The sequence below is a fragment of the Pipistrellus kuhlii genome, unplaced genomic scaffold (assembly GCF_014108245.1).
Source record: "Pipistrellus kuhlii isolate mPipKuh1 unplaced genomic scaffold, mPipKuh1.p scaffold_m20_p_10, whole genome shotgun sequence".
Lineage (NCBI taxonomy): Eukaryota > Metazoa > Chordata > Mammalia > Chiroptera > Vespertilionidae > Pipistrellus > Pipistrellus kuhlii.
The window spans coordinates 4,449,590-4,477,309 of NW_023425405.1; the positions used below are offsets into that span (position 1 = coordinate 4,449,590).

The 27,720-nt window shown below is 37.1% G+C and overlaps 1 protein-coding gene across 1 annotated transcript in view; it reads left to right on the top strand.

The window, feature by feature from the left end:
* Positions 1-4,517: 4,517 nt before the first annotated feature.
* The window catches only part of ANKRD7 (ankyrin repeat domain 7), a 74,099-nt gene continuing 50,896 nt past the window's right edge, over positions 4,518-27,720 (top strand). The window contains 7 exon segments of the mRNA XM_045578666.1: positions 4,518-4,848; positions 11,114-11,228; positions 11,389-11,562; positions 12,415-12,521; positions 14,076-14,213; positions 16,299-16,346; positions 16,348-16,400. Of these exon segments, the coding sequence (XP_045434622.1) occupies positions 4,619-4,848; positions 11,114-11,228; positions 11,389-11,562; positions 12,415-12,521; positions 14,076-14,213; positions 16,299-16,346; positions 16,348-16,400 (865 nt within the window). The 5' untranslated portion in view covers positions 4,518-4,618.

Below are 27,720 nucleotides of genomic sequence, written 5' to 3' on the forward strand. Positions count from 1 at the left end.
AGAAACCAAATGAGACCCTTCTGTATTTTTAGAAAGGATCTACCAAGCCTAACAGGAACACACTGATGCTGACCCGCAGGCACCGGAAAATGTTCAGTTGATAAACATGACTTTTATTGGGCAAAGTTCCTCGGATATCTGAAGGAAGCCCCGATGTTTAGATGGGGCATTGGGAATGAGTCTCTCCTAGCTGGTGGACATAGGCTTTATTTATTTATTTATTTATTTATTTATTTATTTATTATTTTATTTTTAAATTTTATTGGGGTGACATTACTCTACATGAACATATAGATTTCATGAATGGATTACTAATTTACAAAATCAGTATATAGGACATGTGCCAACCTCCCAAAGTCAAATCTTCTGTCACCTCACATTAGGACCCCATCCCCCTCCTTCTGGCAACCACCACACTGCTGTTGTGTTCATGAGTTTCCGTTTTATATCCCACCTATGAGTTAAATCTTATAGTTCTTAGCTTTTTCTGTTTGACTTATTTCACTTTGCATAATGTTCTCAAGGTCCATCTATGTTGTAAATGATGCTATTTCATCCTGCATGATGGCAAAATAGTTCTCCATTGTATATTATAGCACATGTTTATCCAGCCCTCCATCGTAGGGCACTTGGGCTGCTTCCAACTTTTGGCCACCAGAAATAATGCTGCAATAAACACAGGGGTGCATATATCTTTGTGTATAAACGATTTCTAGTTTTTTGGGTATACACCTAGAAGTGAGATTATTGGGTTATATGGTAACTCTATTTAAAAAAATATATAGTTTATTGATTTTTCACAGAAAGGAAGGGAGAGGGATAGAGAGCTAAAAACATCAATGAGAGAGAAACATTGACCAGCTGCCTCCTGCACACCTCCTTACTGGGGATGTGCCCGCAACTAATGTACATGCCCTTGACCGGAATTGAACCTAGGACCCTTCAGTCTGCAGACTGATGCTCTATCCACTGAGCCAAACCAGTTTTGTCAGTAACTCTATTTTTAATTTTTTGAAGAATCGCCAGATTGCATTCCATAGTGGTTGTACCATCTACATTCCCACCAGCAGTGAATGAGGGTTCCCTTTTTTTCACAACCTCTCCAACACTTGTTATTGTCTTGTTGATAATGGCCACTCTAATTGATGTAAGGTGATATCTCATTGTAGTTTTAATTTGCATTTTCCTAATTGCCAGTGAGGTTGAACATCTTTTCATATATATATATATCGGCTGTTGGTATGTCTTCTTGGGAGAGGTGTATTTTCAGGTACTCTGCCAACTTTTTTATTGGATTGTTTATTTGTTTGGTGTTGAATTTTATGAGTTCTTTATATATTTTGGAAATTAAACCTTTGTCAGAGCAAATTTTATCTCCCATCTAGTTGGCTGCCTCTTTGTTTTGTGGACACAGGCTTTAAAGTTTATTATGCCCAGGAACCAAGAACATTAAAGCAGGCCACTGTTTGTGGGTTTTTTTTTTTTTTAATAGTTTAGTATAACTTTTTAAAATATATATATTTTTTATTGTTGTTGATAGTATTATAGATGTCTTCCATTTTCCCCTCCTTTACCCCTTTCCTCCCAGTCCATATTCACCCCCCCCCCCCCCCGTCTTCCCTATCCTATTGCCCGTGTCCATGGGCTATGCATATAAGTATATAAGTTCTTTAGTTTATCTCTCCTTGCCCCCTCCCCACAATACCCACATCCAGGTACGTCAATCTATTCTATACCTCCATGTTTCAGGTATTATTTATTTATTTGTTTATTTTGGTCAATTCATTTTGCTCATTAGATTCCACAAATAAGTGAGCTCATGTGATATTTGTCTTTCTCAGTTTGGCTTATTTCACTTAGCATAATATTCTCCAGGTCCATCCATGCTGTCCCAAAGGGTAAGATATCCTTTCTTTTTACAGTTGTGTACATGTCTCACAGCTTTTTTATCCATTCATCTACCGATGGGCACCTGGCTGTTTCAAATCTTAGCTATTATAAATAATTCTGCTATGAATATAGGGGTGCATATATTTTTTTCTGATTGTTGTTTCTGGGTTTAAGAATATATTCCCAGAAGTGGGATCACCTCTGGGCCAAAAAGAAGTTCCATTTTAAATTATTTTGAAGAGACTCCATATTGTTTTCCACAGTAGTTGTGCCAGTCTGCATACACACCAGCAATGGACTACAGTTTCCTTTTCTCAAGGGAAAGGAACACTTCCAAGCTCTTTTTTATGAGACCAGCATTATTCTAATTCCAAAACCATATAAAGACACTACAAAGAAAGGAAACTATAGGACAATATCTCAGATAAACAGATGCTAAACTCCTCAACAAAAATTAGCAAATTGGATCCAGCAATATATTAAAAAGATCATACAACATGATCAAGTGGGATTTATTCCAGGAATGCAAGGCTGGCACAATATTCACAAATCAACAAACATGATACATCACATAAACAAATTGAAAGACACAAATCACATGATCATATCAATAGATGCAGAAAAACATTCAACAAAATCCAACACCCATTTTTTATAAAAGTGGGAATAGAGGGATCATATCTCAACTTAATAAAGGCCATATATGACAAACCTACAGCCAACATCATACTCAATGGGCAAACACTAAAACAGGAACAAGACAGGAATGTTCATTTTCACCACTCTTATTCAGCATGGCACTGGAAGTCCTAGCTATAGAAATTAGACAAGAAGATGAAATAAAAGGCATCCAAATTAGAAAGAAGGTGGTAAATCTCTCAATATTCACAGATGATATGATTTTGTACATAGAAAACCCTAAAGACTTCATGAAAAACTACTATATTTAATAAATGAATTTGGCAATGCAGCAGGATACAAAACTAACACCCAGAAATCAATGGGTTTTTTATATATCAATAATAAACTCTCAAAAAGAGAAATAAAAAAAATCCAATTTATCATTGCCACACAAAATTAATAAACCTAACCAAGTAGATAAAAGATCTTTACTCAGAAAATTACAGGACATTGGAAAGAGAGAGAGAGGAAGATATAAACAAATGGGAGAATATACTGTGTTTATGTACTGGTAGAATCAACATCATTACAATGTCCATCCTACCCAAAGCAATCACAGATTCAATGCAATCCCTATTGAAATACCAATAGCATATTTCACAGTTATAGAACAAATACTTAAAAAAAAATGTACATGGAACCCAAAAAAAAGACACCAAATAGCCAGCCACAGCAATCTTAAGAAAGAACAAAATTGGAGGAATCACAATATCAGGTATCAAGGTATTATGAACTCATGTAATCAAAACAGCCTGGTACAGGCATAAAAACAGGCATCTAGATCAATGAACAGAACAGAGATCCTAGAATTGAACCCAAGCTCAATTATGCTCAATTAATATTTGACAAAGGAGGCAAGTTTAGTCAAGACAGTCTCTTACAGTTTAGTCAAGACAGTCTCTTCAATAAATGGTGTTGGGAAAACTGGACTTACAATTGCAAAAAGAAACTCACGCCTGTCAGAATGGCTACCATTAACAAATCAATAAAAGACAAGTACTGGCAAGGATGTGGAGAAAAGCCAACCCTAGTATATTGGTAATGGAAATACAGACTGGTACAACCATTATGGAAAAACAGTATATGGAGTTTCCTCAAAGAATTAAATATGGAGTTCACATTTAACCGAGTGATCCCACTTCTAGGAATATATTCCAAGAGATCTGAAATACTAATCAGAAAGAATGTATACACCATTATGTTTATAGCAGTACAATCTACAATAGTTTAGATCAGTACACAGACCAAGTGCCCATCAGTAGATGAGTGGATTGAAAAAGCTGTGGAGCGCTTACACCATGGAATACGATGCAGCAGTAAGACAGAAGTATCTCTTACCCTTTGAGACAGCATGGAGGGACCTGGAGTGTATTATGCTAAATGAAATAAGCCAGTCAGAGAAAAACAAGTATCACATGAGCTCACTCATATGTGAAATCCAATGAAAAAAACACACTGATGAACAAAATAAATCCAGAGACATAGAAACATAGAAGAGACTAAGGAATCTCAGAGGGAAGGCAGGGTTGGATGGAAAGAGATCAACCAAAGAAGGTGTATGCATATATAGATAACCCAGGGGCACAGGCAATAAGGTGGTGAAGGCCTGGGGTGGGGGTTGGGAGCAGGCTAGAAGGGGGTCAATGGAGGAAAAGAGGAGACATATGTAATATTTTTCAACAATAAGATTTAATAATAATAAAAAAAGTTACCTGATTCTCAGTGACTGCCATACAATCCTCCTATAAGGCTCTTGACCTAATAGAATTGTGTAGCAGTCACTGAGAATCAGGTCTGGGCGCTCTTAAGACTGGGTCCCAACTCCAGTTGCTCTAGGAGCTGAGCATTGTGAGGCACCTGCCCTGCTCACTTCCGGTCATCGGCCCACTTCCGGTCATCGGCCTCCTTCCGGCCTCAGGCCCACTTCCGGTCTCTGGCCACTCAGCCTCTGGGGCTGGTGCGAAGCCTTGGCCAGGCAGAGGGCCATGCCGGGCGGTTGCAGCCGCAGGGGCGCCCCAGCCTGACCGGAGGGCGGTCTCCTGCGGCCATGAAGAAGCTCTTCACCTTCTGGAGGAGGAGTGATGGCCCCCACCGCCCCCCGTCCTGGCAGCCCCGCCACGGGGCCCCCGTGGCGCCCCAGGTGTACTCTGGCTACAGCCTCCGAGATCGGGACTTGAAGGCTCTTCACAGAGCTGCTGCCCTGGGGGATCTGAACAAGGTGAAGGAGTGCCTGCTGCTCAAGAAACATGACGTGGACACTCAGGACAGAAAGCTCAGGTGACCGGAGCGACGAAAGGCCCGGGATGGGAAGCTGGGGCCCTGGAGGCCGCTGGGTCCTCTGCCCGGAAGCAGGGCTTGTCTGGGCTCCCCAGGTGGTGGTCCCTCTTGGCAGACGCTAGCCCCGAGGGTTACATTCCCAACTTTCATCGTCTTCTTTTTAAAAATGCTTACCTGGATATGTGAAGGCATTCGTGTCCTCCGATTCTTTCCTCTTCACGCATTGCCTGCACCTCCACGGGCTACTCCAGTTTCCCAATCTCGCCCCCCTCCCCTTTCCTATAGGTTGTACTGTATTGTCCCCAGCCACCTACGGCTTTGCCATATTACTAATGTAGTCATAAAGAGTAGAGGTGACATCCGAGATCAATGATTATTAAGATGGAGACTTTGAAACAGTGAAACAATGAACTCTTTAATGTGGATCTTTTTATTTTTAAATAAATCTTTATTGTTCAGATCATTACAATTGTTCCTCTTTTTCTCCCCCATAGCTCCCCTCCACCTGGTTCTCCCACCCCAATCTCTAACCTTACCCCCCAACCCCCCACTGCTCTGATCCATAGATGTACGATTTTTGTCCATTCTCTTCCCTCACCCCCACACCCCTTCCTCCCTCCCAGCATTGTCAGTCCACTCCCTTTCTTTGCCCCTGATTCTGTTATATTCACCAGTATATTCTGTTCATCAGATTTTTTTATTCACTTGATTTTTAGATTCACCTGTTGATAGATAATGTATTTATTGTTCATAATTTTTATCTTTACCTTTTTCTTCTTCCTCTTTTTAAAGAATACCTTTCACCATTTCATATAATACTGGTTTGGTGGTGATGAACTCCTTTAACTTTTTTTTAATTTGTGAATAATGTGGATCTTTTATAATTTTTTTTCAATTGCAGAGTTATCTTCCAAAATCCCATCAATACCACTTATTGCAAAACAAAATGAATTTTATATATTAAGAAATGAAGTTGTTATGTGTTTGGCATTAATAACAGAAAATACATACCATCTGCATCTATATTAATATCTTTTGAGGAGTTTTTAAGTTATAGGGCGTGAAAGGGGTCATCTTTCATCATAATTGGGTAACTGGAAACTATGGTTAGAAAGATGATTTGTGTCATCTTGCTGATAGTTTTACCCTCTCTTTAACAAGAACAGAGTTACCTAATTTATCTTTTATTCTGTAACACTCCCTTGAATTACTTTACAAGGTCATGGAGAACCTCAATATGACTTCATTCAGTGGTTAATTCTCAGCCTTACCTGGCTGGCATCTCAGACAAGTATCTTACTTGCCCTCTCAGTAGTAGCTGAAATATTGTCTTGTCTTTCAGGACATTTCTTCTACTTCTGTGGAAACTTTTCAGACTCCTTTGCTGATTTCTCCTCATCCTCCTGACTAGTAAAAATTTGAGGGCTCATACCTTGAATTGATATTCTCATTCATATTCTCGCCCTCTCTCTCGCTCTCGCTATAATCTCTATCTCTATTTGTCTTCTCTCTTTCAATCTTCACTTGCCTGGTGAAGAGAGATTGGCTTTAAATATTTATGTTCCAATCCTTCCAATTCTTTTTACCTCCAGGGAGATCTCTCTCCTAACACTCTCTCTCTCTGTCTCTCTCTCTCTCTCTCTCTCTCTCTCCCCCCCCCTCTCCTTGGATGTGTAATAGGTTGTGGTATGCTCCTCAATGTTCAGTAACAGGCACTTGGAAGGATGGGGGTGAGAGCTGGAGGGAAGAGAAGCCCTGATTTAAAGCTATCAATGTGATGCCAACTGGCTAATTATTCCTGAATATTTCACATTTGGCTCATGAGATCAGGCATCTCCTGTTTTTCCTCTTCAGATCTGCTCTTCTCATTCTATAAATGCCAAGTCCTTTTGTTCAGATGTTTAGGACAGAAACTCCAGAGCCATTATTGACTCTTCTTATTCTTTTACATTCTCCATCTGATTCAACAACATGCCTTGCTTCAAATAAAATCCAACCATTTCTTGACACTTCAACAGTTACCACTCTTATCAAAGCCATCATGTCTTAACCAGAATTACTGCAGTAGTCTCCTTAACTAGTCTTCTGTCTTTTAACCTTTACAGTTTATTCTTAATATAGTAGCCAGAACGATTGTACATAATATATGTCAAATGATGTAATTGCTTGCCTTAAAAATTTCCACTGGCTTGCCATATCACTCCACCTGTTATCTTTCTGCTCTGACTATCTACTACTCTTCCTTTCTGTCATCTCCAGCTACCCGGGCCCCCTTGGTGTTCTGCAGAACTGCCAGAAATGCACTTAGGCTCTTAGACCTGCTGTTTACTTAGCCAGGAGTGCTTTACCCCCAGATAATCACAGAGCTTTCTCTCTTATTTCCTTTGGGTGTTTATCACCTTATCAGTGAGGGTTCCCTCCTTGTTGACATTTCCTACCCTTATTCCCTGCCAGATTTTACTTAGCACTTAATGCTGTTTGTACTTTTTATTATAAGCTTTGTGTTCAATTTTCTGCTAGCATATCTGATCCATAAGAACAGGTATTTTTGTCTGTTTTATTTCCTGTTATATCCTTCCTTATCATCTAGAATCCAGCCTCACTGTAGTAGGTCCTTAATAATTTTTGAATACATACATCCATCCAAAGATAAACATGATAATTTAAAAATACTACTCAGAAATAAAAGAGTATCTTTTATTAATACAAAATGAATTACTCATAAATTCAACAACATGGATGATTCTCAAAAGTGTCATGCTAAGTGAAAGAAGACAGACATAAAAGATTATATGTTGAATAACTACATTTGTTTAAATTCTTTTTAAAAAAATATATTTTATTGATTTTTTACAGAGAGGGACAGAGATAGAGAGTTAGAAACATCGACCAGCTGCCTCTTGCACATCCCCTACTGGGGATGTGCCCGCAACCAATGTACATACCCTTGACCGGAATCGAACCTGGGACCTTTCAGTCTGCAGATGGACGCTCTACCATTGAGTCAAACTGGCTTTGGCTGTTTAAATTCTTAAAAAAGGCAAAAGTTTAGCCACAGAAAGAATATTAGTAGGTAGCTGGAGTTTCAGATGGAGAGGGAAGAAGAGGATTGGTTGTAAAGGAGTATGAGGGAACTTTTAGAGTGATGGAAATGTTCTTTGTTATGATTATGGTGGTGTTTATATGACTGTATATTGGTCAAAACTTATAAAATTCTATACCTAAATTTTTGTATATAAATTAACACCTCAATTAAGAATAATAATAAATATAAGCTGTATATTCTACTTGAATATTTGTGTGTGGAGAAAGATTGAGAATGAGAGAGATAAATTCTGAAAAGATACATACTAAAATTATAATCACTATTTCTGAAGAGAAGATGGAATTGGTAGGGGGAGTAGGTAGGATGAGAATGGTCCCTGGAGACTGCTACTTTGTGTTGCTCATCTCAAGAACACTGTGTCTAATAAGTTTGAAAATTAATAGGAGATGTTTGGTATTTCTTCCAACTATAAAATTAAATGACCTTTTTGGTTTTTAATAAAAAGTCCCTCAGATCATATATAATCTGAGAAGTGAAGGCTCAATTTTAAACTAATACTTTTAGTCACACTACTGAAACCTAGAATAGACCTAAAATGCCCACTCTAGAGTTGAACATAATAATGACCTAGTGTAAAGTAGCTTCATTGGGTTCTTTGTCACTTACCCTGGATTCTAAGTTATCAAGAACCCAAGAAAGTCAATTAATAAAAAGAGTATTCTTATGATAACCCCTAATTAAAGACTGCAGTTCTGTTCTGGCCCTGCAGTAGAGGAACAAAACTTTTCATTTCAGCTTCCATAGTACCATCCACACTTGACTTCCATCTAATTCATGCTTTTTGTTAAATTTAAATTAGAGATTTCTAAAATCTGACAATTTTTCACCTGTCCACAATCTATGCTGACAATTCTTTCACTGATATTTGAGAGAGTGAGAGGCTGGGAGAAAACCAAACTTGAGTGAAACAAAATAATATCAACTAACCTGAAACTTTGGAAATGAGCACTAGGCCTCATGGAATTTAGATGTTTTGTAAATAGGTATGATCAGTTAAAAAGTGACAAAACAAACTAATGTCTTAGACCGAAAATAAAATACATTGATAAAAGAAAAGTTAAGAATTTTTGAGAAATGGAATGATATTCTTGGTTTTAAAATATTTCTCTAAGATATTTACACATATCCATTTTGCGTTCCACTGTTTTAAAAAACAAGCATTTTTGTTTGTGACATTTGGTGAAAAAACATTCTTACTGGCTTCAAAGCATTTACTTTTTATGTGCAAACATTGGTGAATGCCCATAACAAAGCTTTTATTGCATACTCCATTTGTTAGTTCTGGAATTTAAAATTAGTTAAATCTAAAACTTAAAATGAAATGTAGGCAAATGTTAAATCTGTGTGTTTTTAAGACATTTTGTCTTTTTAAACCTTAGTGGATTATTTCATAAGATTCCAAATATTCCGAGAGAGAATCTTTAAATACTATCTTGAAGTTCTGAGTGATACAAACTTTGTAATATTTAATGCCTGATCAAGAGAGATTAGTCTAGTTTTCACTGTGTTTTTTTGTTTGTTTGTTTGTTTTGTTTTGCTTTGTTTTGTTTTGTTGTTTTGGTGTTTTTTTGTGTGTGTGTGTGTGTGTGTGTGTGAAAGACCAAAGGACTATATTGGTCAATACTTGTTTAGAAAGCTGAGGCTTTTCTAGCCATTTTATTTTATTGAATTTAAGGCTGATTTCCTATGTTCATTGGGGCATACAGATGGGCTTAGAGATTAATTGTCTCAGTGAGGTTTAGACTTTAATTAAAAGAGTGAAACTTATCCAGCAGGCATGTAGCAGCCACTTTGGGTAGACCTATTGAAAGTGCCCAAATAGCATTTACTTGTTCTTGGAGTAGGGTATTGTGGGAACCACGCCAGAGACACCCATAGTCAAGGCCAATTAAAGCATAAAGGCCTTGTTGTCAATGCACCAAATGTTGAGGCCACTCTGTCCCTAGTCTAAGATAACATAAGCAGGTGCAAGGACACAAGCACAATAATTCCAGAGTATACTGCTCATGCATGCCCTTCTGTAACCAAGATATGATGATGTAACTATTGGCAGGAAGCCTTTTTTGTTTCTGGAATAATATACAAGTTACTGACCAGCTAGTGTGCTGGAGTGTGAAGAAGTGTGCTGGAGTAGCTACTCAGAGATGTAAGGCTACAAAAACAAGTTTGTGTGCTGGGCAAGGGAGACAGAAGCTGCTTAGCCAGGCAGCAGAAGCTACTGAGGCAAAAAGCTCAGATACCACTATGATGTGATTTTTAGAGGCAGCATACAACTGCTCAGATAATAGCTATAGGTACAGAGATTAATGCTACTATGTAGGAAAGATATGTGTTTACCAGATGGCGTACCACTGCCTTTATGAACTTTGCTGTGAAGGACTGTGTTGTCTGATGGCTATGTGGGCACTGGCTCCTGCAATAAAGACTCATTCTTATACATCCGTAACTCCTCATGGCTTCTCCGCCTAAGACCTGGCATCCAAGAAGGTCCAACCCTAGACAGAGAGGCTTGGACCCAACAGTTAGTGTAGCAAGTAGGGTGTGAGAAGGAACCTACTCTGGTATAGTCTAAAGGAATTTGGAAGAATGTATGGACTCAGAGCACCAGAGCTCTTGCTGGACTCTGGCTGCATCTGACACTCAGAGCATCAGTACTGAACAGTGCTCTTGCTATCATATACAATATATATATATATATATATATATATATATATATATATATATATATATACACACACACACATATATGAAATTAATTAATGAAAAACGAGACCTGGGGTTGGAAGGAGACATGGATCTAAATATCGAGTAAAATACACCTAAGTTCTTTGGGACTAAATTCTTAGGATATGTATAATAGTGGATGAAGGAGACAATTAGGATGTTTGCTAGGATTTGCTAAGCTACTACAAAAAGTTATTTTAGGTGGGCTTAAAGCTTTTGGCCCTTTGGGTTGTGCGTTTGGCTTGAGGGCTGGGCACATTTCTTATTACACAAGGAATAATTCAGTAAAAAGCAATTATAATTAATATAAATTCTGTTTAAATACAAATCAGTACATTTAGCAAATACATACCTTAATGTATAATCTGGCATGAATAGAGTATCATCTCAAACTAAGCCTTATTTCTAACTTTGTGTCTTGTTATATTGATATAGGACACCTTTGCACCTGGCCTGTGCTTTTGGATGTTCAAATATTGTATCTTTCTTAATAGAGAAACAATGCCAAATAGACATCGTGGATAAAGAAAGGAAATCTCCATTGATTAAGGTACGCTAATTTCTCCTTTTCAATTAGAATGTGTTTGAGCTCTTTTCCTAGTTAACTTTTGTTGAACTTCATATTTTAAAACAAAATATTAAACATTTGACTAATATAGCTTATCCTGAGTAGCAAATTGGTTACTTATCTATTTTTGTTGTATTGACAGGCTGTGCAGTGTAAAAAGGAGGCTTGTGCTGCTATGCTTCTAGACCAAGGTGCAAACCCAAATCTGATGGATTTCGATGGCAATACCGCTCTTCATTATGCTGTCTATGGTCAAAGTGTCGCATTAGTAAGAAAGCTGCTTGAACACAAAGCTAATCTTGAAATAAGAAATAAGGTAGTCATCTATTAAAAACACTATATTTTAGAAGGTAATGGAAGAGGTATTTATTACAGATAATTTATATCTGTTGAAACACTTGTTATGTAAAGTATGAATTTGCAAAAATGAAATTGGGGAGGAGAATGAGATTATTAAACACTGGTGTGGTTTTCCTTTTTAAAAAGTCTTTCTCCATTTTATTTCAAATGATAATCCTGACCTCCAAAGCAATAACACATTTATCCTATAAATGAATATTAATCATATAAATGAATTTGATTTTCCTATAAATGAATAAGAATCATAAAGCCTATGTTTTTCTATTTACATACTTATGAATAATGGTAAGAATAGGGTTGAATTAGAAAATTATTTACAATACTAAAAGTAATCCAAATTTTCTATTGAGACATTATGGAAAACTGATGAGTATTTTTTTTAAGCTTCTTAGCACCTTAGTTCACTGATAATTTGTTTACACGACTCACTTGTAGTGCCAGCTTGAAAGTTTAATGAAACCCTATGAAAAGTCAGTTGTTAACAACATTATTAAATGTGAATATATGATTTGCAATTCTTATATTAAATGCTAAGGGCTCATCACCTAAATAATCTAGGTGCCTCTTACTCACAAATTGCATTAAGACTAAAGTTGAAACTTTAATTTTGTTTTTTGACTGGCCCAACTCTAATTTATTTGCTTGGTCTTTAAAGACATTTTTTTTTTTTTTTATGTATCAAAACCTTTTAAAATTAAAGTGTATATCAGAGAATTTTCTTTGTAGCACACTTATCTTTTAAACTGAATTGGGTCTAAAAAGCATGTTAATGTACGATATTTAAATACTCTTTGAAATATATTTTCAGGATGGGTACACTCCACTTTTACTTGCTGTTACTGAAAACAATGCAGAAATGGTGGAATTTCTTCTGAAGAAAGGAGCAAATGTGAATGCTTCAGATTTTAATCAAAGGTATGATTTGATATGCTAAATAAGAGCACATACCTACAGCAACCTAATGGGATGGTGTGAGTATATATGTATATATATATATATATATATATATATATATATATATATATATGGGCATGTATGTATATATACATGTATGTATATGTTGATATATAAAATGTAGTATATTATTGTTGCTGTTGTTGTTTTGGAAAGAGAACTGGCCATATGATTTTGAGTAAATACCCTAGATTCCCTGTGGGAATCCCTTTCTTGTCCTGTGTGGTTCAGGGTTCTGGTTCAGGGTTTGGATTCTGGAGAAGGCCACACACAAATGAAAGAGACTAGAAAAATATTAATTTGGGAATATTGGGGGCCAGGCAGTAGCCCACCTCTGGAGGAGGACTACACTTTGCCATCCCTTTTATTCAGGTTTGGGATACATCCATCGCCCTTAGGCAGGCAATTTCAGTAACTGGCAGATTATCTTATCTGTAAGGATTTATATGATTATTTGGTGGGGAAGTTGTTTTAGCTACCATTGTCTCAATTAGATAGGGAGTGGTTGGCTCTGACTTTTCAGAGCTACAAGGTTGACCAGCATTCTGGGTTCCTTGTCCACATCTTTCTAATTAGTGAAACAATGATCAGTTTTCAGCAATTCCCAAGACCTGTTTTCCTGTAAAATCAAATGTTTGGACAAAATTTATTATTATAACTAGAGGCCCAGTGCATGAATTCATCACCAGTGGGGTCCTTTGGCCTGGCTTGGGGGATTGAGCCGAAATCGGCTATCTGACATCCCCTGAGGGGTCCGGGATTGCAAGAAGGTACAGGCCAGGCCAAGGGACCCCAAGATGCATAATAGGGGCTGGGGAGGGACAAGGGAGGTTGGCCAGCTGGGGAGGGACTACAGGAAGGCTCCAGGGTATGTCCAGCCCATCTTGCTCAGTCCGGATCAGGCAGATCCCAGTAGCAAGTTAACCTACTGGTGGGAGCATCCGCCCCCTGGTGGTCAGTGCACATCATAGTGACTGGTCGACTGGTTGACTCTCTGCCCCCTGGTGGTCAGTTCACGTCATAGTGAGGGGTTGAGTGGCCTTATCATATCATTAGCATATCACACTTTGATTGATTGAAGGGATGACCAGATGACCAGAAACTTGGCATATTATGTTTTTATTATATAGGATAACTTTTTATAACAGAATTTTACACAGAAACCTAATCTCTACCTCCTAGATGTTGTAGTTAAATGAGGGTAGGGAACCAAGAGCTTCAGACACACTCCTCCATAACATTTTGAGACATCTCCTTGAAACCCCAGGGTTTTGGAAAGGAGGCATTGAAAAACCATTGAGCTAGCTGCTTCCTAGAGACTCTATCTTTAGACTCCCAATAAGATCTGGGATTGACACAGGTTTTTGAGCAGATCTGCCCCATTTTTTACATACTTGCCCTGGCTCATTTCCTGATCGAGATTCTACACTTGAACAGTAAATTTAAAGATTAACTTTTGAAAAAAGTACAAGACATGTTTGATCCATAAATAGACATTTCTATCTCTTGTTCCAGAACAGCCCTTATGATTGCTCTAAGTGATGAACCAACAAATTTGGTTAGTCTTCTTCTTCAGCATGAAGTGGACCTATCTCGCCAAGATATTTATGGATTCACAGCTGAGGAATATGCTTCTTTTAATGGTTTTACTATGTAAGTGACACTTCATATCTTTTAACAATTGTATGGAATTTGATCATAAGAAAAGAAACATGAGCCCCCAAATACAATGCTGGAATAGACTCTGCAGTGTGGGTGACCACTTTATGAACTCTGGTCCCATGGATGCAAGGATCCTTGCTTTCACCTGTTTGTAGGGTCCAATCAATATAAGAACTACAGGTAGGCAGAATGTACAATTTAACTCATCGTGGCCTGGGAATTTAAAGAATGCAAAGAGAGGGGATTCCAATAACTAGTGACATAGCCATTAATAAAAATCAGGGCAATAGGGTTGGCAAAATATAATTAATTCACACAATCTCTTTTAATTGTGTTTACACATTAGCAATGTAATAAGTATATTCTCACGAACACAAAAGATAAAACTTTTCATGTATGATCATATATTTCTGATTTTAATAGTAGGTAAGAAAATAAAATAAAATTTAGAAAAGTTTTTTTTTTGTCCCTCTTTTGCAATGGGAACTAAGCTTTCTGTAATTGTGACGGTTGTTGCTTGAATAGCTGTTAACTTTCTACCACAGTTAGCACATACGTGGCCTTTGCTTATTAGTACCATTTTTCACGCTTTCTGGGACATAGGTTCTATGATTCCTTAAGAGAGGAAGCATAGAAAATCTTTCTTATACATATTTTTTTGTTTTGTTTTGTTTTTGTTGTTGTTAATCCTCATCAGAGGATATCTTTTCCATTGATTTTTAAAAACAGTGTGGAAGGGAGGGAGGGAGAGAGAAAGACGGTGAAAGGGAGAGAGAGAGAGAGAGAGAGAGAAACATCGAGGTGAAAGACACACATCGATTTGTTGCCTCCTATCCACACTATTACCCGGGCCAGGAATTAAACTCGCAACCCAATACATGCCTTTGACAGGGAATCGAACCTGAAACCCTTTGGTGTATGACCAACTCTCTAACTATTGAGCAACACTGGCCAGAGCTCTCATAAATTTTGTTTGTTTGTTTGTTTTTTTGTTTAAAATAAGTGAAACTATAAAATGAGGGAATTATGTTTAGATATTTATGTTACAGTTAGCTTTAACCCATATGTTGCCTTGTTTCTTTCATTGAAATACTGAAACCATATACCTAATCATTACATCAAACTTAAAATTAAATAACAATATTCGTGATTAATTGAAATTGACATGTATCTATTAAAACATTTTTTGCTGTTTATTTTCAAAAATAAATATAATTATTTAGGTGTTTAAAATCAGGGTGTCTTTTTTGTGTGTGTGAATATGTCTCATATTGGCATGGAGAAAAGGGTTATTCTTTACTGGGCATGGTTCAGTCCCTATTAATTGTGTTCACGTGTTGTTTGACTGTTAAGCCCAAATGCTATGAGCTAAATTGTGTAACGGTCCCCCAACCCCATCAAATTCATGTGTTAAAGTCCCAATCCCCAATAACTAAAAATGTGGATGCCTATATTTGAAGAAAGGGCTTTTAAAGAGGTAATAAGTTGAAATGACTGTGCATTAGGTTGGGCCCTAATCCAATCTGACTGGTTTCCTTTAAAGGGGGAGAGTACGACATACAGCGAGACATCAGAGGTGCTCATGCACACAGGGACAACCTAGTGAGGAGGCAGCAAGAGGGCAGTAATCCACTAGCCAAGGAGAGAAACCTGGGACTGATCCTCCCCTTATGGCTCTTACAGAAAACCCATCCTGCTGGCATCCTGAACGGGGACTTTCAGCCTTCAGAATTATGAAAAAATAAATTTCTGTGATTTAAGTCACCCAGTATGGTATTTGTTATGGCCTCCCCAGCAGATTTATATGCCAAATAGAACCTCAAGCTATTTTTTCTACCTTGCTAATGGCTTATTTGTGATGGCAGGTAAAAAAGAAGTGCCAGAAAATGGGAGTACATGAAATAAAAATGGTGTCTGTTAATGCAGTTCGCTTGAGAGGTTGCTTGAGGTCAGCGCCAATGTGTGACATCCTTGGCAAGGCACTCGCTAATGTCTGAGGTCTTAATTTGGTAATTTGGTATTCAATTGACTGTTTATAAATGCTGATATTCATATATATTTTCTCTTTATGAAAAGATACCATCATTTAATTGCTAGTTATGGAAAGGAGAAGAAAGTTAAAAAGATATAAAGGTACAGCCTTGGACACTACATTTGATACAGAAGAACTGGAGGAAGGTAAGAAGATAAAAACAAGTAGTTTTTCTTATTGGTTATTTGTTTGTCTTTTAGGAAGAAACACAGCTTTCTCAAGTAATATTTTATTTGAAATTAAAATTTTTTCCTATTTTGAAATGCTAAATTTTTTTAAGAACTGTTCCTAAGAGTATGTGTGCTAAAATATTCTGGCATTGTGTTGACTGAAAATGTAATGTAAAGATATACTGAGTGATTAAGATAATTTTATCTATAGTCTCTTGACTAGATATATAAAACAAACTAATTTTTGCATTACATAGAGATTTCAATAGATATTAGTAAATTTGTTTATTTTAAAACACCTCGGTGAAGTACTTTGATAATAGATAATATAATATATACGTAATCACTACATAAAATTTAAAATTAAGTAACACTATTTGTGATGAATTGAAAATGCCATGCATCTATTAAAACAATTTTTGTGTTTATTTTCAAAAATAAATATAGTTATTTGGGTCTGTAAAAATCAACTTTTTTTGTTAATATGTCTTATTGGCGCTTTTTTATTGTCGAATGAAATAAAAATTTGTATAAATATTTTCTGTATTCACCAGCAACCACACTCCTATCCTACCCTTTACCTGTGTGTAAAAAAGAAAACAAGGTGGGGGCAGAGAGGGGGCCTGATGGTAACAGACCATATAAATGCCACAACATCCAAACACTCACCATGCCTGCTCTGTAGGCATGATATTAGAACAGTGGTTGGCCTTTTTGACATGGGGTGAGTAAATTTAAGAGAGAATTTCCCTGAATTCTTCTTTTATAATTTAATGTCACATACTTTTCCAACAGAGTTTGCTTTCTGGACTCTTGATCTAAATCCTTATATAATTTTCTCCTACTAGCTTTCTTTTTTTAAATGTCCATAGTTATAAGAAGTAAAGAGTTTCTGTGGTTTGCACTTTAAAACCATCCCCAGCTTAACACATATTTCGAGTTTCTAGTCAAATGTTAAATCTTTGCGTGCTTTAAAGTGTAATTGAAATATTAGGTAAAGAAAATTACCAAAAGACAATGCAAAAAATAGCAAAGATAGAAAGTTGTATTTCTGTCAGATTCAAAGGGGATAAAATGCACAGGACCAATGATAAATTATAACTCTGTTGTAACCAAGGCATTGCATTTAAGAAATATACTTAGAAGTAGCATATTTGAACATAAATGAAAACATTACAAATTTACTTGTTTCCTAGATGTGTAACATCATTTCTGCAAATCCATTGCTGCTGCCTTGAAATAGAAAAATCTTTATCGAAAGAGCAGTTAAGTGAACTATCACAGTAGTTTCACTGACTACTTCTTTGAAGAAAAGTTCATTAAATTGAGAACAGTTTTCACCATAGAAGATGTGAAGAAATTTCAAAAGACAAAATGTCTATCTTAGTAACTATGTCAGCTGAAAAGATACAATTGTGTTCAGTATGTAAGTAGAGAAAAACTTTTTAGTCAAAATACTAAATGAAATGTTCGTAAAAGTAAACTTTGCAATATATTGTGTTAGGCATGCATTAGAACATTTAAATAAAATAAAATATTAATGTGTTGGCTATAAATAAGTAGAAATTAGAAATAATCCTGTGTAATTGGAAATTCTCTTTTATTTACAAGTACTTTCATTGATAAAGCCCTTTTTAAAAAATACTACATTAATACATATTCAGAATATTTGGATTGAAAAAAGAAATGCATTACCATCGTCTTATCAATCGAACAAAGCATGTGTTCAGTTTTTGGAATGTTTTTGTAGTCTTTTTTTCCCCCTCAAAGGGAATTTATAATTTTGCTTTTTTCCTTTAAGAAACACCAAACATAATATTTGGTTTTCACTGTGCTCCTTGCCATACCTTAACCACATTCAATGTGGTCTGGCTTTTAAGACATTTCCCTGAAAGACTTCCTTTATCTGTCTCCTGGGACAGCTTTCTTGCTTCATGGGACCTCAGTGCAGCCTTTTCTGGTTGCCCTGCCATTCTATCATTTTTAGTGCTTTATCGTGTACTAGAGGCCCAATGCACAAAATTTGTGCAAGGGGCTTGGAAGGTTGTTTGGCTATCTGGACTAATTAGCATATTATGCTTTTATTATTATGGATTCCTCTCCTCCTTACCTTGTAGATTCCAAGTTCCACAAGACCTTGAATTTTTTGTTTATAGTTAAATTCTCATCACTTGTAAAATGCTCGGTGTGTAGCAGTTAGTTTGTCAAATACATAATAATACTAGTAACTGACAGTTGTCAGGCACTGCTCCAAGTGCTTGACATATGTAATCATCACATAGTCTTGTTGAGGTAATTACTATTCACATCCTCATTTTATGATGAGTATATGAAGTACATCAAGGTATAGTAGCTTGCCTCAGGTTATTGAATTAGGAAGCTGAGAGCTGGGATATAAACCCATGAATTTTTTATTTGAACCTATTCAGTCTCACTCAGGATTTGCACATTAATCAATATACTACACCATTTCACTTATAAATATATGAATATATCATCCTTGTAAACTCTATTTTTAATGCCTCAGAGGAAACATTTTAGTGTTATTTGCAACTTATTTAAACCACTAGTTCATTTAAATATATGCTTATTGTGAAAGAGTTAAAGCCAAGGAAAAAACCTAACAATTCTTGACATCAAGTCAGCACACATTTAATTTCCACTGTGGTTTAGATCAGTGGTTCTCATTTCATCCCCCATGACATATTTGGCAATGGCTGGAGAAATTCTGGATGTCAGGATTGAGGGGAATACTGCAAAATAGTCCACATGAACAGGATAGCTCCTATAACAATATTTATCTGGCTCCAAATGTCAACAGTGCCCAGGTTTAGAAACATTGATCTAGAATCTATAATATGTACTGGGGAGCAAAGATGAAAAAAATATCTTAGTCTTCTGCCCTCAGTGAGTACATAAATGTTTAGTATTTCTCAACAATGTAAGTTAGTAAGGGTCAGACAATGTGTTCTCTACCTTTACCACGAGCTTAAAGAGAAAGCATAGTAAATTACTTAGAGCAGGTTAGGGAGAGTCAGGGATGATTTCAAATAAAAGAGAACGTCGTTAGCTGGGTTAGAAGAACAAGTAAGATTTTGATGGGTCTTTCAATCAGAGCTTACCCATCATGGTAAAAGCTAATTCGTAAGAGAGGCAAAGGAAAACAGCTAAGAATCAGAGGAGAGAAGGTTCATTTGTGGTACCCTCACCAAGGTTGACCCTGGTAGAGAAGAGATTTGAATTAGGTCCTGAAGGATGGATGAAATTTAACATGGGACATCTAATAAAAACTAAATGGGATAGATAAAGAACATTGTATATTTTATAATTGAAATTGTGCTGACTATCTATTTGTAAACATACATACTCTAGTACCGTATGTTGTATAGTGCTGGCATAGCGCAACAATATTGGACTTGAGTTATTTGTGTCCATTGTTGTGAATTCTTGTGCCAATACCAGGTGGTTTTGACTACAGTAGCTTTGTTGGATAACTTGATGTCTGGTATTGCGATTCTGTTAACTTTTTCTTTCTCAAGATTGCTGTGGCTACTCAGGGTCTTTTTTGGTTCCATATACATTTTTTGAGTATTTTTTTCTAGATCTGTGAAATATGCCATGTATTTTAATAGGGATTACACTGAATCTATAGATTGCTTTGGGTAATATGGACATTTTAATGATGTTAATTCTACCAAACATGACCATTTCTTCCACTTGTTTATATTTACTGTATTTCCTTTTTCAATGTCCTGTAGTTTTCTGAGTATAGGCCTCTTACCTACTTGGTTAAGTTGATTAAATTTTTTTGATGCAAGGTAAAATGAATTTTTTTTTCATTTCTCTTTCTAAGAGTTCATTATTGGAGTATACAAATGCCATCAATTTCTGGGTGTTAATTTTGTATCCTAATACATTGCCAAATTCATTTATTAAATCTTATAGTTTTATGATGGACTTGTTAGGGTTTTCTGTGTACAACATCATGTTATCTGTGAATACTGAGAGCTTTATTGCCTTCTTTCTAATTTGAATGCCTTTTATTTCTTCTTGTTTCATCACTGTGACTAAGCCTTCCAGTACTGTGTTGAATAAGAGTGGTAAAAGCAGACATCCTTGTCTGGTTCCTGTTTTTAGAGGAAATGGTTTTATTTTTTGCCTATTGAATATGATGTTGGCTGTAGGTTTGTCATATGTGGCTTTTATTTTTAAGCAATCACATTCTTGCTTTAAAGGAAATACCTGGTAGTCCTTTCCTAAGGACTTGTATCAGTTTCTTATTGTTGCTGTAACAGATGACCACAAACACAGTGACTTAAAACAACACAAAATTTTAATTTTAGAGTTCTGAAATTCAGGAATCCAAAATGAGTCTCACAGGGCTAAAATCAAGACGACAGTAGAATGTGTTTCTGGAGGCTCCAAGGAAGAATCAGTTTTCTTCCCTTTTCTAGCTTCTGGATGTTGCCCACATTCTTTGGCTTCTGACTCCCAGAAATTGAATTAGTCTGACCTCTGCTGCTATCCTCACATCTCTTTCTCTGACTCTGCTTTGCACATATAAGGACCCCTGTATTTTCACTATCCACCTAGAAAGTTCAAGATAATCTCTTTTTTGAGACCCTATGGTAATCAACTCTTTCCTATAAATAGGTACTTTTAGGTGTGAAGTTATAGCTCATTATAGTTTTGATATGTATTTCCTTGATGCTTAGTGATGTCAAGCACCTCTTTTTATTTTAAAGTGTTTGTTGAGTTTAGAGAGAATGGAAGTGAGAGAGAGAGAAAGAGAGAAACATCAATTGGATGACTCCTGCACATGCCTCACCAGGGATCAAGCCCACGATCTGGGCATGTGCACTGACTGAGAATTGAACTGGTGACCTTTTGGTGCAAGGGACGACATCCCACTAACAGAGCCACATCAGTCAGGGTTCAAGCTTTTTTATGTACCCGTTGGCCATTTGTATGTCTTCTTAAAACTGTCTATTCAGTTCCTTTGCCCATTTTTTGAATTGGGTTGTTATTTCTTTTGGCTTTTGAGTTGTATGAGTTTTATATAGAGAGTGGCCAGATTATTATGATCTCTAAACGCACAATAATCTGGCCACTCAGCATATATATATATATATATATATATATATATATATATATATATATATTAAGATATTAGAGGCCTGGTGCATGAATTTATGCATGGATAGGGTCCAATTAGCCTGTCCAGGGGGAGAGGACATGGGCGGTTGGCCAGTCTACCTGCTGGTCAAACTCCTGGTCAAGGGGACAATTTGAATATTAGCCTTTTATTATATAGGATATGCACCGAGTGACCAGATTATTATGCATTCAGAGATCATAATAATCTGGCCACTCACTATATATATCTCCTATCTAATAAAAGAGTAATATGCAAATTGACTATCACTCCAACACACAAGATGGCTGCCCCCATGTGGTCAAAGATGGTTGCTCCATGTGGACACAAGATGGCCATCAGGGGAGGGCAGTTGGGAGGGACCAGGCTTGCAAGGGAGGGCAGTTAAGAGTGTCCAGGCCTGCAGGTGAGGGCAGTTAGGGACAAACAGGCTGGCAGGGGAGCAGTTAGGCATCAATCAGACTGGCAGGGAAGTGGTTAGGGGTGATTAAGCTGTCAGGCAGAAGCTGTTAGGGGCAATTAGGAAGGCAGGCAGGCGAGCAGTTGGGAGCCAGCAGTCCTGGATTGTGAAAGGGATGTCTGAAATCCCTCGAAGGGTCCCAGATTGGAGATGGTGCAGGCTGGGCTGAGGGACTACCCCCCCTCCCCCCGCAATTATGTGTATGTTTGTGTGTGTGTGTGTGTGTGTGTGTGTGTGTGTATTATTAGCCCCTTATCAGATATATGTTTTTCAAATAGATTGTCCTATTCCATAGGTTTTCTTTGCATTTTGTTGATTGTTTCTTTTGCTATGCAGAAACTTTTTTGTTTGATGTAGTTCCACTTGTTTATTGATTTGCCTGAATACTTCAAATATCAAGTCTACTGACATATTGTCATTATATTGCATATGTCATTTTTGTTGCTTATAACATAGATAATTTTAATTTGGTTTAACAGATTTTAAGTTGTTGATTTCTTGTAGTAATCAACACTATCCTAATCATGTATTTATTCTTCACTATCACTTTATTTGAATATGTATTCATTTGATCATTAATATTTCTTCTCTAGACATAATTACTACTTATAAGTGATTACAGTGTTTTGTTTTGTTTTTAATCTAGAGCATTTTACTCACAGAACTACTAATGGTACCGTACATTTTCATTTTGTTTATTTATATTTCAATAATGAATAATTTTGAACCTTTTCTTTAGTACCTAAAGCTAAGAAATATTTCCTCTGTACAACCTTTCTTCTATTGATTTATTTTTGTTTAGCTTCTGATTCATAAATAATTATAGGTTAATAGGAATTTGGAAGAATTTTGTTCTAAATAGGAATTTAAGGCATTTGTAAGGTATTTTATTTGAAATGTGCTTCATTTGTTAAACAAAATTAAAAAAAAAAAACTCCTGCCTTTCTTTACAAAAAAACAGTAAGAATAACAACAAAAAACCACAGCAATCCATAGTTCTATGAAATCCTTTTTTTTATCAGTCTCCTCATGTAATTGTTTGCCTTCCAGTGGACAATCTAAGTACTGCTGTGCTTTGTAAAACAAGATTCTATGTATGGTATGTAGAGATGAAAACTGATCCAAGATTTTCTGGGGCAATGTGTGTTTTCCATTATTGTGTATCAGTTCAAATTATATAGGATAAAAATGCTTAATCTTTCCTTTGTCTTGTCTTTATAGGCTGATTGGGTATCAGCTATCTAGAAGCATCATCTCTTTGATTTTGGTCTGGAAGATTCCAAGAAAGTGCCCCATAAATATCACTTCCTAATAACTGTGATCAATGTAATAGATTACATGTGCATGTGTGTCAACTTATTTTCTCCTATTACATTTTTCATATTTAGAGTTCTCATAACACAGAGAGATAGTGGGTGGAGCTGTGCTTGTTTTACTATGAACTGTTATTTCACTTGAAATTTTGTTGGAGTATTCAACCAGCAGGGATGTACAAGTGAATCTAGGACACCTGATTACCTTGAGCAATGAAGGTAACTGGAGAATAATGTTAATCGATGAACACTTCAGATGTCTGTTATTCACAGAGAGAAGTTAGATGTTTCAGACAACAAATACTAATTGAGTTCTCATTATATGCCCAATAAGATTTTTTCAGTTAACTGGACAAGAAAATCTCTTGTCCTTCTTCTTTAAAAAATTATGTTTTAGCCTATATGTATTTCCATGCCTTGTATGATAGGCAAAATTATAAGATGACCCCACATGATCCTTGCTCTGAGTGTGGATGGAACCTGTGAATATTATGAGATACCATTTTCATGATTATGTTATCTTAAATGACAAAAGGGTGATTATCTGTTTGGTTCTTATCTGATCACATTACCTAGAAAGTCAGAAGTCAGAGATGTAAGGATGAGAGAGGTTTGAAGACAGGAGAATTCTGCTGGCTCTGAAGGAAAGCATGTAACAAGAAAACGGCCTTTAGGAGCTGAGTCATTCCCTAACAAAGATCCAGCAAAATATAAATAAGTAAATAAATAAATAAGTAAATAAGTAAATAAGTAAATAAATAAAATCCTATTTAATAAAGAGGGAATATGCTAATTGACCATCACTCCATCACAAAGATGGCTGCACCCACAGCTGAGGCCAAGTTCCCATAATGAGCCTTAACGAGCGATCAGCAGGGACCTGAGGCTACACCCTCTCCTGCCCCTGTGGGGTTTGACAGGGGACTTCGGTACACCCCCCACCCAGCAGGGCTTGACGGGAGACCTACAGATGCACTTCACATCCTGGTGTTGGGTTAGGGGACCTCAGGCTCTTCCCCCTGCCCCAGCTTCAGACTGGGGAACCTCAGGCCATGCCCCCCATCAGGTGGGGCTTGACAGAAAGCCAAGATAAATATGAAAAAATAGTTAATAATCTGAGAGATGCAAATGAAAATGACAATGAGATATTACCTCATACCTGTCAGAATGGTTATAATCAACAAATCAATAAGCAACAAGTGTTAGTGAGGATATGGACACTGTTAGAGGGAATGCAGATTGATGTAGCCTTTGTTAAAAAAAAAATAAAAAAAAATGCAATTCCCATTTGACCCAGTGATTCCACTTATAGGAATATATCCTAAGAAACCTGAGACACTTATCAGAAGGAATATATGCACCTCCATGTTTATAGCAGCACAAGATTTGGAAACAGCCTAAGTGCCCATCAGCAGATGAGTGGACAAAAAGTATGGTACATTTACACAACGGAATACTACACAGCATTAAAAAAGAAAGAACTCCTTACTATTTGCAATAGCATGGATGGACCTTGAGAATATTATGCTGAGCAAAATAAGCCAATTAGAGAAAGATAAAGTGTCATGTGATCTAACTCAAAGGTGGAATGTAATGAACCAAATAAACTGATGATCAAAAATAGACCCAGAGATGTAGAAGCATGAACAGACAGTTGAACCTCAGAGGGAAGGCAAGAGAGGGTGGGTGGGCAGAGATCAACCAACGAATTTGTATGCATATGTGCATAACCCATGGGCGCAGACAATTGGGGTGGTGAGGGCCTGCGGGTAGCAGGATATAGGTGTGGGCTGGAAGAGCTTAATTGGAGGAAAATGAGGACCTATGAAACACTTTCAATAATAAAGATTTTTTTAAAAACATTTCAATGGAGGAAAGATAATCTATTTAAGAAAATGCAGCTGAAGCAATTGTACAACCATAGGCAAAAAACAAAAATATTTTTGCTTAAGTTTCACACCTTACATGAAAATAAACTCAAAATATAAGAAGTAAAAGTAGCAAAGTTTTAGATAAGAAAAAACAGAAGAACATTTTGGGTTCTAGGTGAGGCAAAGAGTTCCTAAATGTGTCACCAAAAAGATCCTATATAATAAAAGAGTAATATGAAAATTGACCATCACTCCAACACACAAGATGGCTGCCCCCATGTGGAAACAAGATGGCCACCACAAGATGGCCAGCAGGAGAGGGCAGTTGGGGGGGGGGGCAGGCCTGAAGGGGAGGGAAGTTAGGGGTGATCAGGCTGGAAAGGGAGGGCAGTTAGGGGTTAGCAGGCCAGCAGGGGAGGGCAGTTGGGGGTGACCAGGCCTGCAGCAGAGGGCAGTTATGGGCAATTGGGCCAGCAAGGGAGCAGTTGCGCATTGATCAGGCTTGCCAGGGAGTGGTTAGGGAGTGATTAGGCTGGCAGGCAGAAGTGGTTAGGGGCAATCAGGCATGCAAGCAGGGGAGCCTTGGGAGCCAGGAGTCCTGGATTGTGAGAAGGCAGTCTGACATACCTCAAGGGGGTTCCAAATTGGAGAGGGTCCAGGCTGGGCTGAAGGACGTACCCTCCCCCCTTTCACGAATTTCATGCACTGGGCCTCTAGTGGTCTATAAAAGGAAGAATTGATAAATTATACTTCATATAAATTAAAAAATTTTGCTCTGAGAAACTCTCTGCTTTATTCTGTTAAGAGAATGAAAATATAAGCTATAATTAAGAGGAAAATATTTGCAAATTAAATATCTGACAAAACACTAGGATATATACAAGACTCCCAAAACTCAATAGTAAGAAAGAAAACCAAAAAAGCAATCCAGTTAGAAAAAGGACCTAATACATGAAAAGGTATATCACCAAAGAGTGTATACAGATTCCAACTTGGTTTGCTATGGTGATCAATGGAAAAGCTATTGATATGTCATTAGCCACCAGAATATTTTATATCTCAAGCAACAGGATACTTTCTCTCCCTCTATTGAATGCAACACAGAATATTCATTCTTTTCACATCTCAAGAGCAATAACATAGATTTATTACTTATTAGCCACAGTCATATTGATCTCAAAGGTAGCACTATCTTTGTTAATTTTGATGTAGTAGATTTCCAGCTTCACTTGGCAATAATTTCTGTAGAGTGGGAATAAAGAAAATGACATTGGAACTCGGGATTCTGCTGTGGAGCTCAGTTATCACTATCATGGGATAGTGAATTCTGTCCTGATTTGTTAGCAAGAGCATGTATATTATTGGGGTTTTATGACAAAGACTGAAATTTTTATACTCTACCAACTGGGTAATTAAACACAGATTTAAATATTGATGTAACTATATCTGCGTTCACCACTTGGTGGAGCTCATACACTGAATTTATACTCATATACTGAAGTTATGAATGAATAAACTATGGGTAAAAGGACAATCTACTAAAATATTAATTTGAGTATGTGTTTTCCCATTAGTTTTTCTTTCTCTCCAGTTTAAATAGGTTGGTACTCTTGGTAATATCTTATCTGAAGAATTGGAGAAGACTGAAAACAGAATAATGGCTTCAACTCAAAGGATTAAAGCAAAGAAGGATAGTGTTTTCAATAAATGGTATAGGGGAAACTGGATATCCACATACAAAAGAACAAATTGGACTCCAAAAGGATAAGCCTTTGAATTAAAGAGTAAGTGCTAGATAGAGAAGGCAATTGAACACAGAGAGATAGGAAAGCTTTCCAGAGATTGGGAAGGGGGCAGATATCTATGGGTTCAGAAATGGTTCATTTAAAATATATATATTTTATTGATTTTTTTACAGAGAGGAAGAGAGAGGGATAGAGAATTAGAAACATCAATGAGAGAGAAACATTCATCAGCTGCCTCTTGCACACCCCCTACTGGGGATGTGCCCACAACCAAGGTACATGCCCTTGACCGGAATCGAACCTGGGACCTTACAGTCCGCAGGCGGACACTCTGTCCACTGAGCCAAACTGGTTTCAGCAGAAATGATTCATTCCGTCACCCCCCCCCTCCTCCCCCGCCGCCACACACACACATTGGCATTGTGGAGATGCAGTAGGCCTTACAACCTGGACTCCCATTGTTCTTGAAGTTCCCGAGTCCCAAGTGCGATATGCATGCCAGAGGCCAGAGGAGCAGGCCACACTCCTGCTGTCAGTACAGATGGATTGGAAGAATGATGATTAGTACAGATGGATTGCTAAGGACCAAGGCTTGCCTACCTGGACCTCTGCAAAACCTTGCTGTAAGGAAGAAGCCCAAATGTAATTAGATTGAATTTTCCATCAGCATGGTCCATAGCATTCCAGAGTTGTAAATGGTTTACATAAAATTTGATATAGTGCTTGCATTGTTGAGTGTGTGGACTGAGATT